The sequence below is a fragment of the Rhinoderma darwinii genome, chromosome 4, assembly GCF_050947455.1.
Source record: "Rhinoderma darwinii isolate aRhiDar2 chromosome 4, aRhiDar2.hap1, whole genome shotgun sequence".
Lineage (NCBI taxonomy): Eukaryota > Metazoa > Chordata > Amphibia > Anura > Rhinodermatidae > Rhinoderma > Rhinoderma darwinii.
The window spans coordinates 164407161-164422339 of NC_134690.1; the positions used below are offsets into that span (position 1 = coordinate 164407161).

Consider the following 15179-nt stretch of genomic DNA (forward strand, 5'->3'; position numbering starts at 1 on the left):
ACGCCTCTAAACATCTGCCTATTGATTTAAATGGGAAATACGACGTTCTGCTCCGATGGCCCATTTTTTTTAAGTGGCCGTTTTGAAAAACTGCCGTGTAAGAAAACGCCAGCGAAAAATTAGTGCATGTCACTTCTTGAGCTGTTTTTCATTGAGGGTATGTTTACACGGCTTATTTACGGACGTAATTCGGGCGTTTTACGCCTCGATTTACGTCCGAAAATGCGCCTCGATAGCGTCGGCAAACATCTGCCCATTCATTAGAATGGGTCTTACGATGTTCTGTGCAAACGGTCATTTTTTTTACGCCCCGCTATCGAAAGGCGGGGCGTAAAAAAGACGCCCGCGTCAAAGAAGTGCCTGTCACGTCTTCAGATGTAAATGGAGCCGTTTTCCATGGACTCCATGGAAAAACAGCTGCATTTAACGTCCGTAATGGACGCAGCAAAAAGCGCCTCAACATGCCATTACGGCGCTGTTTTCTCCTGAAAACAGCCCCGTAATTTCAGCCGTTACGGACGCTGCCGTGTGAACATACCGACTCTATAGAAAAACAGCTCCAAAAAGGCTGTGAAAAACGCGAGTTTCTAAAAAAAAAGTCTGAAAATCAGGAGCTGTTTTCCCTTCAAAACAACTCCGTATTTCAGACGGTTTTTTTTAGCATGTGATCATAGCAGCTTTTTCTGGCAGCAGCTCCTTCCTGCCGTCACAGGCAGTTTACGAGCAAGGGCAGTGCCACTCCCGCTCCAGAGGGCGGTCTTCAGGGGGCTGGCCGTGTGTGTACGTGATGTGGGGCGGTATAATGAGGCGGCACACGCTTCACTCCTTTGCGATCAGTTGGCCGGGTAGGAGGTAAGTGCGGCGTTGTACTGGCGCATGGCCGCGCGCTATACTGCGCCTCCTCACACTGTAGCGGTGTACGTGACTGGTCGCACTGGCTGACGGGAAGCGCTCGTATACTTCTTCATTATGTGTTTGCATTCATTTCCGTTCTCTGTCCGGCCTTCTCCCATTCATTGTGTGCGCGCTGCTCTAATGTTACTCTACCTGCATCGTCCTCCTTGTGAATGTGCAGCCGCTTACACCCCGACCATAAAAGACTCCTCGCCTTAGTATGGCTCACAGGAGACCAAGCGAGTCTACCCCTTGTGTGTCACCAGGCCTGTCATTGTCCCCAGGTGGCACCTTGAACTTGAAGGTCACATGACGGCTCGTGTGTGTATATATTTATCTTGCCTGGGAAAAATCCGTTCTGCCGCCTCCTCACTAGGAAGGCTCCGTGTGAACTAGCCCTGGATTTGCTCTTCATATATTGGACCTTGCTGCTTCTTGTTCACACGTGGCTTGTGTCTCTGAGGCTCCTATATTGGGCACTAATGTATTCTTGTAGTGTTAGTGGGCATGTTGTGAGGCAGCAGAATTGCTGCCACTTGAAGGGTCTTTAGGGCATCTGCAGGGTTCCACCATTCAAGGTTATTTAGGGACTTGAGATGCTGTTCATGCACATGGCTGTAAACTCGGAAGTGATTGTGAGGAAGTCTTGTGGCCTGGGCTGCACTACTAATGGAGACTTCCAGAACGTACCTGACCCTGGTCTATCCCCCTCGCTATACTCGCCAAATCTCAAGAAATGCAGTGCGTTCTATGTCACATCGAATTTTCCACTTAATAAATTCTTTATTTGCTGCAGAAAGTATATAGTAAAGATCCGGGTGGGATGCTGGGACTCCTGGTGCGTCGTGGCTATTCCTGAGGGTCCGCTAGTGTTACTAACACATGACATTTTTCTGTAATCGGCTTAGCCTGTATAGAACCCGCTATGTCCCGCACGATTTCAAGGAGCAACGTGACCTTCATGTGATGCTTGGAATTCAGGATCAAAAACAGGCCTGGCTTGTGTGTTCAGACCTAAAGTCCCGTCCCACAAATGTATTTTTCAAGAAGTAACAAATAGATTTTTAAATATTAATGTAAAATTCCAGATGTGAGGTTTTTTTTTTAACTCTTGAAAGTGCACTTCTCTGGGAAGGCTGGATTTAGAAAAAATAACGTTTCTGATTAAACCCAGATCTTAAAGGCCTTATACGGGGACCAAAAATTGCTTTGAATTTTTATGTGAAAGTCACTAATGTCCTATAGTCTTTAATTCTGTACTGAATCCCTGCTGTTCACACCCGGTGAAGTGATGCCGGAAGTCCTGCACGATTCAGTACAGAATTAAAAATTCAAGTACTAGTAAGTGACTACTTTTCACTTAAAAATCTAAATCCCAAAGTAATTTTTAGCCCCTGGATAACCCCTTGTTAAATGATCATCACTGGGTGACCACTAGTAAAGCTGACGCTTTAATAATAGTGGAGTCTTTCTGCATTGTTAGTCAGGTATGTACCTTTCCATTACTAGATGGGTTTACCAGTCAGGAGTCTGGGAAAGCTGGATGCAACAGGCTGTGCATCTTTACCAGCTACTGATTAAAAACTACTTCATGGTATGTCCAGGAGAGGGCAACGCAAGCACTTGTTTCCGACTTGAATTTCAATTTTCTTATTAGGGTATGTGCACACGATGAGAGGCTTTTACGTCTGAAAAGACAGACTGTTTTCAGGAGAAAACAGCTGCCTTGTTTCAGACGTAAATGCTGCTCCTCGCATTTTGCGAGGCTTCTCTGACAGCCGTAAATTTTGAGCTGCTCTTCATTGAGTTCAATGAAGAACGGCTCAAATTATGTTGCATAGAAGTGTCCTGCACTTCTTTTGACGAGGCTGTATTTTTACGCGTCATCGTTTGACAGCTGTCAAACGACAACGTGTAAATGACAGGTCGTCTGCACAGTACGTCGGCAAACCCATTCAAATGAATGGGCAGATGTTTGCCGACGTATTGGAGCCGTATTTTCAGATGTAAAACGAGGCATAATATGCCTCGTTTATATCTGAAAATAGGTCGTGTGAACCCAGCCTTAGGGTATGTTCACACGGCAGCGTCCTTAACGGCTGAAATTACGGGGATGTTTTCAGGAGAAAACATCCCCGTGATTTCAGCCGTAACGGCATGTGCAGGCGCTTGAACGCCACGTCCATTACGGACGTAATTGGCACTGCTTTTCATTGGAGTCAATGAATAACGGCTCCAATTATGCCCCAAGAAGTGACAGGTCACTTATTTGACGCGGGCGTCTATTTACGTGCCGTCTTTTGACAGCGGCGCGTAAATATACGCCTCGTGTGAACAGACAAACGTCAGCCCATTGCTTTCAATGGGCAGATGTTTGTCAACGCTTTGAAGCCGCATTTTTCAGACGTAATTCGGGGCAAAAACGCCCGAATTACGTCCGTGATTAGTGTGTGTGCACATACCCTTACTATTAAATGAACTGAAAAATAATACCAGGAGATAATACAAAAGAGTGTGTTTCACCGAGCGTCTAGCTTTCAATACATAGACTCAGTTCGGCTCCCCCGTGCGGTCACGTGATCTCTAAACTGACTCGCTTGTTCACACAGTGTCTTGTGTGGACCGGAAGCCAGTTTCTCTATGTAAGTCTGAGACGCACATTCTGAGTCTCCATGGAGCTAGACGCGTGGTGAGGAAATAAATGTGTACGAGATGCCCATTACAAACGGGCAAAGCAATAAAGATTTTCATGGGACTTCTTTCAATTATCTCTTGGTAATTTTTTCAGTTCATTTAATAGTAATAAGAAAATTGAGATTCAAGTTGAAAAATATCTGACTTTGTTTTCTATCAAGAGCGCCCAGCCCTAAGGGTGTGGGCACATGGGATCTTTCCTGTCTTATATTGATGTGGTAGCAGAGAGGTGTCTGGCATCTGCTTATCTCACCCTCTGCTAAACAGGCATGATTCACATATCCAGAATACGGCCACGTTTCATTTGCAGATTTGTATTGCACCCACGACATCTTAATCTTGCCCCCCCCAGGTGTAACTGATCTGAAGTAAAATGGTGCCATTGTCCTCTTAAAGAGGCTCTGTCACCACATTATAAGTGCCCTATCTCCTACATAAGGAGATGGGCGCTATAATGTAGGTGACCGCAGTGCTTTTTATTTAGAAAAATTATCTATTTTTACCACGTTAGGAGCGATTTTAGATTTATGCTAATTAGTTTCTTGATGTCAAAGGGGGCATGTTTTTACTTTACACCAACTGGCCGTTGTACAGAGGAGTGTATGACGCTGACCAATCAGTGACCAATCAGCGTTCTGCACTTCTCTCCATTCATTTAGTCAGCGCCTAGTGATACTGCGTTATTCACTATGTGCTGTCTTATACTGACATATTAACGTTACTGAAGTGTTTAGACCGTGACTAGACATTCCTTCCACCCAGGACGTGATGTCTATTCACAATCCCGGCACTTCGGTAACGTTTCTGTGGTACTTACAGCAGAGCAAGCGTAATCTCGCGAGATCTCGCTGTAAATGACAGGTTACAGCAAGATTACGCTTTGCTCTGCTGTAAGTACCAAACAAACGTTAACGAAGTGCCGGGATTGTGAATAGACATCCCGTCCTGGCTGGAGGCAATGTCTATTCACTGTCTAAACACTTCAGTAACGTTAATGTCAGTATAAGACCGCACATAGTGAATAACGCAGTGTCACTATGCGCTGTGTAAATGAATGGAGAGGAGTGCATGAGACTGATTGGTCAGCGTCATACACTCCTCTGTACAACGCCCACTTGGTCTAAAGTAAAAACACGCCCACTTGGGCATTAAGCAACTCATTAGCATAAATCTAAAATCGCTCATAAAGTGGTGAAAACAGATCGGTTTTTCTAAATAAAAAGCACTGCTGTCACCTACATTATAGCGCCCATCTCCTTATGTAGGAGACAGGGCACTTATAATGTGGTGACAGAGCCTCTTTAATGCACAAGGGGAGAGGGAAGGTCTGTATGTGGCAGCCGTAAAACAAATGATAAAATGTAGTAATATTACAGCCGTGTGAGGCGAGCCTAAATGCTTTTTATTCTGCTTTATGCAAGTTTTGTTGGGTCAGTCAAAGATCGGACTCATTACGTTTCTTATGATCACCATCATCTTTATTCTAAGGAAGGAAAGGTGGTCTCAGGGAATTAAAACAAAGCTATTGCCCTACTGGATTACTCCGAGAGATCAGACTGAACCTAACACCGACGTTTGGTATATAGGAGGTCAAAATCCAGTCTTTTGGGCATTGGCTAATTGGCACTGTCATGCTACAGTTGCTGCCAAACGTGGGAGACTTGGCCATGCCGTCCTAGCTTTAGAATAATCTGATTTGCTGCGGTTCCCTCCACAGCCCATTGAATCCATATTTAAACTATTCTTGCTTCCTGTTAAAAATCTAGCGTGCGAGCATATCCAGTCTATAAAACCCCAATTGTTGTAGAACACGGGTGATTCATCCAGCTATTAACCTCTAACACCCTGGCGCCTGTTCCTAAGAGAGCTCACCCATGACAATTCTGTTTTCGGCTGGGAAACTGCTGATGTGAACTATGCCGTCGCTGTAAAGCGGATCTGTCGCTATCCTATGTGCACTATTCGCTCAAACTGCACAAAAAAATATTGTGCCGCATGGCTAATGGCACCTGCCAAAGAATAGAACGGACTCCTAGTTGAGGCCACTGTATTCATGTGGAGTCCTCACCCCGACCACCACTGGTGAGGATTGCTCCTCTCATGAATATATATCCTTTTAGACTCTAGGCTTGGAACATGTTCTTTTGAAAACTTGACAGCCTGGGAACATGGACACAACTTTAATATGTCTTTTATTTGTAGGGACTTAATAAAGTTTTGATGAGGATGGACAGAGCGCGGACCACGATTACAAATATTGTAAGTATGCGTTTGTATGGCAACCTGGCGGTCCTGCGTTCTCGCATTGATGTAACTTAGGGTATGTTCACACGCTTAGCAAAACAAGTCTGAAAATACAGAGCTTTTTTCAAGGGAACACCGCTCCTGATTTTCAGATGTTGTTAAGCAAACTTGAGTTTTTTCTTGGCCGCTTTTGGAGCTGTTTTTCTAAAGTCCAATTTAAAACTGCTTCAAAAGCGGGTCAAGAAGTGACCTGCACTAATTCTTACTGGGCGTCTTTTTACGTGCTGGCTTTCAAAACGGCCGCCTAAAAAAACGCCCTGTCGGAACAGAATGCTGTATTTCCCATTGAAATCAATGGGCAGATGTTTGGAGGCGTTCTGCTTCAGGTTTTTCAGCCATTTTTCGGGACGTTTAGAGCCCAAAAAATGGCTGAAAACCCTACGTGTGAACATACCCTGGGGTTGATATGAATGTATTCACACTGCTAGTGAAATAAAAGAAGTTGCAAGGAGAGCGGGCGGTCCTTTATTCAGGACAACCAAACATTACTGGAAGCCTCTCCTTCAAAGCTCCTAACGGTTTATATTAAGAGGTTTGCAGTGGAGGCTCGTGGCATCAGCCGCTCTCATGGCGGCATACGTAAACTTATAGTCAGAGCACAACTCTTGATGATACGGCTACTCTTCATCATTTCAGCTCCCCCTGGGGTCTTGTATGTGTATATATAATCAGTCAGATTTACAACTAGACAGTTCGATGAGCTGGGCACATAGATATATAGACCACTTCTTCCTGTTCCCATGTTTGTTTTAAAAGGAATCTTTTGCGGTTTTAGAAAGAGCGCCAGATAGAGGCGCTGTCTTGTCCCGCTGTGTGTAAAGGGCATAGAGAGAAGCGAGGGGCTTCTTCATTGAAAGCTTCTGGTACGCATGCCCGGCTCGTGCACTGAGGACGGTGCAACCACGTATGTGCCATCTTATGGCACAGATCAGAGCGCAGAGGTATAAACGAACCTGCACCAAGGGATTTTTTTGGATGGGGGGGGGGGGATCTGGAGCTGTGGTCACTTCTGAAAGTTAATGTGTGTCCTGCGGGGGTGGATTATTTTTTTTTATTAGTAGGTTATGGGAAAGACATACCCCTTTTTAGATTGCAGCAAAGGCACTTTGGTGTTAGAGTTTCAGCCTGGTGCCAAGAGGCGCTATAATCGGCATACAGTGTGCTTGGGACACGGGCAGCAGTACATTTACCTGCTGCTGTGATTTTAAAAGGTTTTAATAGACTTTCTTAACCTGTTTCCACTTTTTGGTGTACATGGACTGTATGCCCTGGTGATAACATGAGTACAGAAGTTCATGTATGTAAAATCTCCATGCATGCGCTTCAGAAACCCCCTGTTTGCGACTCCCAGACCTCTCTTTCTCCATATACTCACCTGATGGAGAGGTGGCCGCTGGGCTCCTTCTGGTCTATGGAGAATGCAGAGCATTGGAGTAAGCAGGCCAATGTTCCCCTGATATGGGAACTGCACCTATCGGGTATTTATGACATATCCTATGAACAGCCATAATTAATGAAAATGGGAATATCCTTTTAAATGGGTAAGAGGACAACGCGAACCATCTCCTGTGTGTTTTCTCTTGAGCTGTTACTGAAGTAACTCTTTGCTTTAGTTTGGCAGGGTCCCTCTTACTTATACCCGATTCAGTTTGACGCCACAAACGGATGGAGATAGCAGTCAAGTAGAAATGAAGCTGGCAGATGAGGAGGAGTGTGGCGATCAGACTCTGGGAGACCATCTTGTAAAACCTCAATCTGGAAAGAATGGATGTAAAAGCTTAAGCTTTAAGATCCTGGTGGTAGTTCTTTTGTTCTTGATCGGTAAGAATCAGTCAAATACTGCAAAAAATCATACACCCATACCCATTTATTTTCTTAAAGTGGATATCTGCCACTTTAAAAAAAGGCCACCCAACACTTTACACTCATGGGCACCTTCATGCAATTTTTCCATCATTCGGGTAATATTTTGTTAAAAAAAAAAAAGTTTGACACCCTCAAGCACTGCTTGGGTGAGAGTTTATGTTCACACGCAGAGTTTTCAGGTGTATCTTGGGGCATAAACGCCTTGAAAAACGCTAGCTAAGGCCTCATTCACAAGACCGTATTTTTGTACACCCGTAAATACTGGCGTAAATATGGGTCCTTGGTCACACGTATTCGACCCGTATTTACGGGCACGTTTTTGGCTGCAAAATTACACTGCACTAATCGGCAGCCCTTCTCTCTATCAGTGCAGGATAGAGAGAAGGGACAGCCCTTTCCGTAATAAAAGTAAAAGAAATTCATACTTACCCGGCCGTTGTCTTGGTGACGCGTCCCTCTCTTCACATCCAGCCCGACATCCCTGGATGACGTGGCAGTCCATGTGACCGCTGCAGCCTGTGATTGGCTGCAGCGGTCACATGGGCTGTAACGTCATCCCAGGAGACCGGACTGGATGAAGAAGCAGGGAGTTCTGCGTAAGTATGAACGTCTTTATTTTTATTTATTTTTTATTTTTTTTCACAGCTTTATCTATATAGTGATCACTAGCCACTGTCCAGGGTGCTGAAAGTTACTGCCGATTGTTTAACTCTTTCAGCACCCTGGACAGTGACTATTTACTGACGTCGCCTAGCAACGCTCCCGTATTTACAGGTGTTCACCCGTAATTACGGGAGCCCCATAGACTTCTATGGGCCTGCCCGTGCCGTAATTACGGCCTGAAATAGGACATGTTCTATAATTTTTCAACGGCAGGGGCACCTTCCCGTAAGCATATGGGGAGGTACCCGTGGCCAATAGAAGTCCATGGACCCGTAAAAACGTGCCGTAATTACGGGCCGTGTTTTTAGGGGCGTTTTTACGTTCGTGTGCATGGGGCCTAAAAGCCTACAAATCTCTGCCTATGAAACTCAGTGGGGAAAAACGGCATTTAATTCAGACGGGGTGTTTTTTGTTTTTTACACCCCTGTTTTAAAGAAAGGCGTGTAAAAAGGAGCATGTCACTTCTTGAGCCGTTTTTGGAACTGTTTTTAACTATCAATGGAAAAACCTCTCCAAAAAAAAACGCCTCAAAACGTTTTCGGCTACAGAAACTGCTGAAAATCAGTCTTTCCCTTGAAAACCGCTGTTCACTTTCAGCCGTTTTTATTTTATTTTTTTATTTTTTTTATTGGACGTGTGAACATAGCCAAAGACTCAAAACACCTAAAAATAAAAGTTCTAGGTTTGCAAAGTGTATACTTACCATTTATGTCTTTTACCTGCACTTATTACATCACCAGAACTGAAGATGCGGGTTAATATTTGTGCCAGTCAAGAAATTGTCTGCAGGTAGTGATTAGATGTGCCACTGCTCATCTCACCCCATTAGCAGAAAAAAAAATAAAGCCCTCCTATGTCTTCTAATCGGAGCACATATCTGCTTTTGTTAGTAAGCAGGGGTGATGGAGAAACTCTACTTCATGTTCTCATACCCCCTGGAGTTACTGAATGGCTGTATAGAGGGAGAGATGATCATAACATGCTGTGATCTATCTTCACTTTGCAGCTTTCACCTCTTCCAATTACACCTTTAGGCCGGGTTCCCACACAGCGTGAACGTTAATAAATTTACCTGCAGTGTGGAATGTAATTCTGCAGGATGTCACCATATGCTGGGTTTTTGTTTTTTTTTTTTTTCCTGTTGCGGGTTTTTCTCATTGACTTCAATGGGGATGCAAAACCCGCAACAGAAAGTAAAGTACTGCGGCATAATTGCAGCAATTATGCCACAAAAAAAAACCACTCCGGGGGGGGGGAAAAAAAATCATACTTGCCCAGAATGTTCTACTTCTTCCTGCGGTTTGGTTTTCTGGGAAGACGTTCCATCCAATGTGACCGCTGCAGCCAATCACAGGCTGCAGCATCACATGGCCTGCAACATCATTGTAGGAGGCCGGCACGGACGTCAAAGGAGGGAGGGTAAGTATGACTTTTTTTTTTTTTTTTTTTTTTTTTTTTATGCATCGGAAATTGTCTGAAAAACCGCACCACAATATGGTACAATTTTTCGGACAGAAGAGACTGCGGGTTCCAGGTTGGATACGCTGCGTGACTTTTTACACAGCGTATCCGACCTGTGGGAGCCTGGCCTTAGGCCTTCACACTTTTTTTTTTTTTTATTTTATTTTTTTTTTCTATCCATTTAAACTGCATCACAAACCTTCTAAAAATGCTAGTGTTATTAAAGTGAAACATGCGTTATTGGTGGCGTTTGTCATTTTGTACGTTTTTTATTTATATTCATTTTTTTTTTGTTTTTTTTAAAGTCTTAGGCTGGATTCACACGAGCATGTTAGGTCCGTTAAGGACGGAACGTATTTCGGCCGCAAGTCCCGGACCAAACACACTGCAGGGAGCCGGGCTCCTGGCATCATACTTATGTACGACGCTAGGAGTCCCTGCCTCTCCGTGGAACTACTGTCCTGTACTGAAAACATGATTACAGTACGGGACAGTTGTCCTGCAGTGAGGCAGGGACTCCTAGCATCGTACATAACTATGATGCTAGGAGCCCGGCTCCCTGCAGTGTGTTCGGTCTGGGACTTGCGGCCGAAATACGTTCCGTCCTTTACGGACCGAACATGCTCGTGTGATTCCAGCCTTACAGAGAAGCCTATGGGAAAATGCCCAAAAAAAACCCCCAGAGCATTCTTCGTTTGGGGGGAAAAAAAATGCCACTTGCCACAAGACCCAAATGTGTTTGTGTGTTGTACATTTTTATGTTTTTATTTTTACTATAAATGTTAATGTAACATCTGGCTGCTCTAAGAATTAATACATATTGCCATTCTAACACATGAGACTCTCGTACTTGTGTTCATGCTTTTGATTAGATAATAATCTGTCTTCTAGGGTTTCTTATTGGGTACTTAAGTTACCGGGGGCGTGTTGGCTCCAGTCCGCCTTGTAGCGTAGAGACTGTGCAGTGCCAGTCTTCTAATGTCGACACTACTGAAGGTGCGGACACTGATGACGGTGCGGGGCCTGATTCGGATAGACCTGCAATCCTTTATTGGAGTAATCTAAGGCCTATGTTTCAAAGAAAGATAGATGCCACCTCTTTTGAGAGAAGCATTCAGTAAGTACGGTACTTGGTGTGTTTGGTTCAGGTCTTTTACTTTTCTCAGAATATGACGTTAATAGATAAGTTTGTTTGTCACTGAAGAGACATTTTAAGATGACTTATTATAAACCAGCACCGGTATCTCACCAACCATACCTATGTGGCATCTTTGAGTCTGCGATAACCATACAATATACTGTTACTTCTTTCAGGCAATTGTGTGTGACGTCTCGTGAAGCTGGTTCTGATAATGAAGATCGTTTGGCTAAAATGGTGCATGATGAATTCAACAGCATGGCATTGTATAAGGTGTGGGATGATGAGCATTATGTCACTCTGCAAGATATCAACAGGTAAGCTACTCCAAGCCTTCTTGTTAAAGCGTACCTAACATTTCAGATGACTAGAATAAGGTGTCCGTTCTATGGAAGTGAATGGGTCCGCGAAAACTTAGGTTTGTATACCTATTCAGCCCTGACCTATTTTATGTGACCAGACGGTTTCTTTAACCTCTTCACTGCTAAGGAACTATTTAACCTGTCGTGACTCAAAATTACTGCTGCAAACAAGTGTGTACGGTGTTTTTTTTTGGTTTGTTTTTGGTTTTTTTAGGTTTAATTTTATCAAATGTGAATATATCCCCGAAAGAGTTAATGAATAACTTCTAAGTGTAAGGTTTCTTTATCCAGGTTACCCCTGAAGACCTTTTGACAAATAGAGCCAATTTTTACTGTCTAAATTGACCAATTGAATGTTTTAGAACCGTTCTCACGAAGACCACCCTTGTCCAAAGCTTCTATTGGGGCATATCTACATGAGTCGACCGCACAAGACTGATGCCATGTTTTCCATATAGGATAAATTGCCCCCCGTCGCCCCTGCGGCTAGGCTGATCTATGTGGGTTAGAGAAGCTCTCTCTATTTATAAAAAGAAAAGCGGTAGTGTTAAGTTTAGCGTGAGGTTTTTTTTTCCCTCTAATACAGGGTTCTGCCACCTTCGGCACTCCAGCTGTTGAGAAACTACAACTCCCATCATGCCTTGTCAGCCAAAAGCTGTCAGGGCATGCTGGGAATTGTAGTTTCACAACAGCTGTGGACTCCTGCATAATATATAATACACATTTGGACTAAATGTCTTCCTGTATTTCTCTAATAGGCCTAACAAAATTACCCTTTTGAAAGCTGATTCAGTGGAAGAGACCTTTACACCCACTTCATATGTGGCTTACAGTTATGCTGCCTCTGTTACTGTAAGTTGGCAATTTTATATTCATCTCGGTTATTTTTTTTTGTTTGTTTTTTTTAATGATCCTGAATCTAACAGTGTTAAGGATGGCACGGGTGCTTAACCTGTTAGTGGTACTTCACCAAATGCCGTTGGTATGCCTTTTTGTGGCAAGCTTGCATTGGTGTGAATTGTACCATGCTTAAGTATTCCTGATAGCCCTAGTTCTGCAGTAAAACAGCATCCATAGAAAATGACTCTAAATGGCATTTTTTTTATTTATTCCGGGCCAAATGCTAACGTTCTCGGAGCTTGACATGTCAGATCACTTTTGGGTGCTGCGCGCCCCCCCCCCCTCCCCCCATCACTGAAACAAACGAGCAGAGCGCTTAGCTGAGTGCTCTGTATTTCCGGCTGTGATCGCTCTCCTTGTCAGCCTGAAGACTGCTCACATAGTGTGTCTGAGCCCATCACATCCAAATGTGCTTGGCACTAATTCACCTTAGCTTCAGCGATGTTTAGGATATTAGCACCCAGACACTTCCCCCATCTATAAACTTCTGATAGGTCCCTGACCTATCAATTTTTTTTATTTTTAAGTACAGTTACTCTTTTGATACAAAAAATTGGGCTTCTAGAAGGCATCACACTTAACTTATAATTAGTAGAGTGATCTTTGTCCCGACTACTTTTGCTGTTTATAGTTTGAAAGGCAATTTGACGCTGCTTATATCTTTTTCTATTTAAGGATAGCCTATTGTATGGCCGGTATGGTACTGAAAAAGACTTTGAAGATCTTAGTGGGCAAACTGATCTAAGTGGAAAACTAATTCTTGTGCGATCTGGATCTATACCAATTTCAAAAAAGGTATTTGTGTAATAAAAACCTATTTTAAGTAATTGTGTTAGTGTAATTTAAAGAGAAAATCTATTTCCAGAATTATAGGCACCCCTCCTTTTCCTCACATGTGTTTTTTTAAATGGTTTACCACTTGTATGATGGACATCAGTCCTACAATAGTGTTCTATTTTAAGCGCAGTTTCTTTTTAAAAACTCATGGATCAATTATTGGCACTCCTAAATATATATTTTAGTGAATCACAGAATTTAATTAATGGAGTTTTCTGTATTAAAAATAAACTAAAGTTATTAGTTTCCCTGGGGTATAAATAGTTAAAGGGGTTATCCAGACTTTTTAAAATTGGCAACAGGGAATGACCTAACGTCTAGCAGAAACTCATCCCTTGAAGTGTCCCTAGTTACAGCGCTGAGGTCCCAGAAGCTCCTGCGTCAGTCACGTGCCGTTTAGTGGTCATGTTCTACTGCAGCAAATCGCTGGTCTCGGTGTAGCCATTGCAAGAATTTTTCGGAGCAACAAAGAACAGGATCTCCATGTCAAGTGTGTGCTCTTATGCCATCCATTGCTGACATTTTTTTTAAAGAGTCCTCGTTAAGGGCCTATTGATTCCGTCGGAAAAGCGGAAACCTGCCGGAACGGTGACAAACTGAAACCATTAGCGATGTTTCCGTCACCATTGATATCAATGGTGATGCAAACGGAAGATGTGGTTTCCGTTTGACTGTCCGTTGCGGGGTTCCACGAGGGAAACCTCCGACGGAACCCCGGAATGGAAAGCGAACGTTGATATGAACAGGCCCTTACCCCTTAACTTCAATATGAAGAGGGGAAATCAACACTGCTCGCACATATATAACAATTATGCAAACTAGCATCTTCAAGTTGCATAGTACGGTTGAAAAGTTGGTGGTGCTCCATGTAGAAAGCAGAGTGCAGGTAGTCCAAATAGAGAATGTCCACGGCACTCGCCGCTTAAAGGGAATGTCATCAGAAAATTACTATTTTTTTTTAAATCAAGTTTGTTACACATTGTAAGAACTTTTGGTGAGATTTCTATTCTATGTTCACTCTATTAACCCTTTCACGCCGCAGTCCTTTTTCAGATTCTCATTTTCGTTTTTCCTTCCCCACCTTCCAAAGGCCATAACGCCTTTTATTCCGTCGATATAGTACTATGAGGGCTTGATTTTTGCGGGACGAGTTGTAGTTTTTCGTAGCACCATTTACTTTGCCATATAATGTACTAGGAAATGGGAAAAAAATTATTTGTGGGGTAGAAAATGAAAAAAACAGCGATTTTTCTCCATGGTTTTTTGCGCGCCATTTTTACGAAATTCACTGTGCAATTAAAACATGTTAATTTTATTTTATGGGTCAATACGATTACGCCAATACCAAATATATGTAGTTTTTTTTTCTATATTTTACTACTTTTACAAGTAAAACCTAAGTGTAAAAAAGAATGTATTTTGTTTCGCCAAATTCCGAGAGCCGTAACTTTTTTTTATTTTTCCGTCGATTAAGTGGTATGATGGCTTATTTTTTGCGGGATAAGCTGCAGTCTTTAATAATGCCATTTTGGTGTACATGCGACGGTTTGATCACTTTTTATTTCATTTTTTTTTTGTGGGAGATTAGGTGAACAAACAATAGATTCTGTTTTTTTTTTTTTTTTTACGGCGTTCACTGTGCGGGTTAAATAATTATATATTGTGATCAGACTTTTACGGACGCGGCGATACCAATTATGTTTATTTAATTTTTTACTAGGCTCTAGGGGAAAATGGGAAAAGGGTTTTTTTTTTTTTTTTTTAACTTTTCATTATTTAATTTTTTTATTACACAAGTGGCTGCTAGAATTAATCTCTAAATGCTATCTGCAGGTGAAGCAAGATGGCTGCCCCTAGAATCGTGTGTAAAAAGTTAAATGAAATCTACAATAACAAAATAAAAACTGATTAGATTTGGATAACTATTTGCAAGGCTTACTGGGTTCGGGGTAAGGTTCACTTTTCAGATCATGGCCCATTCTACCAGAGCAGTTGAGGCTTCCTGAGCTGTGCACAATCAAGCTTCTGCTCTTCAGGTATGCAAGGCAACCACATGGTCT

At 42.9% G+C, this 15179-nt stretch overlaps 1 protein-coding gene across 2 annotated transcripts in view; it reads left to right on the top strand.

The window, feature by feature from the left end:
• The window catches only part of TFRC (transferrin receptor), an 87020-nt gene that overhangs the window by 45529 nt on the left and 26312 nt on the right, over nucleotides 1-15179 (top strand). The window contains exons 1-7 of one of the 2 annotated variants that reach the window (XM_075861810.1): nucleotides 705-852; nucleotides 5791-5847; nucleotides 7506-7713; nucleotides 10774-10999; nucleotides 11197-11337; nucleotides 12141-12234; nucleotides 12958-13077. In XM_075861810.1, the coding sequence (XP_075717925.1) occupies nucleotides 5809-5847; nucleotides 7506-7713; nucleotides 10774-10999; nucleotides 11197-11337; nucleotides 12141-12234; nucleotides 12958-13077 (828 nt within the window). In that variant the 5' untranslated portion in view covers nucleotides 705-852; nucleotides 5791-5808. Of the gene's footprint in view, nucleotides 1-704; nucleotides 853-5790; nucleotides 5848-7505; nucleotides 7714-10773; nucleotides 11000-11196; nucleotides 11338-12140; nucleotides 12235-12957; nucleotides 13078-15179 lie in introns of those variants that run through there. The other variant, XM_075861809.1, reaches the window with a different exon arrangement.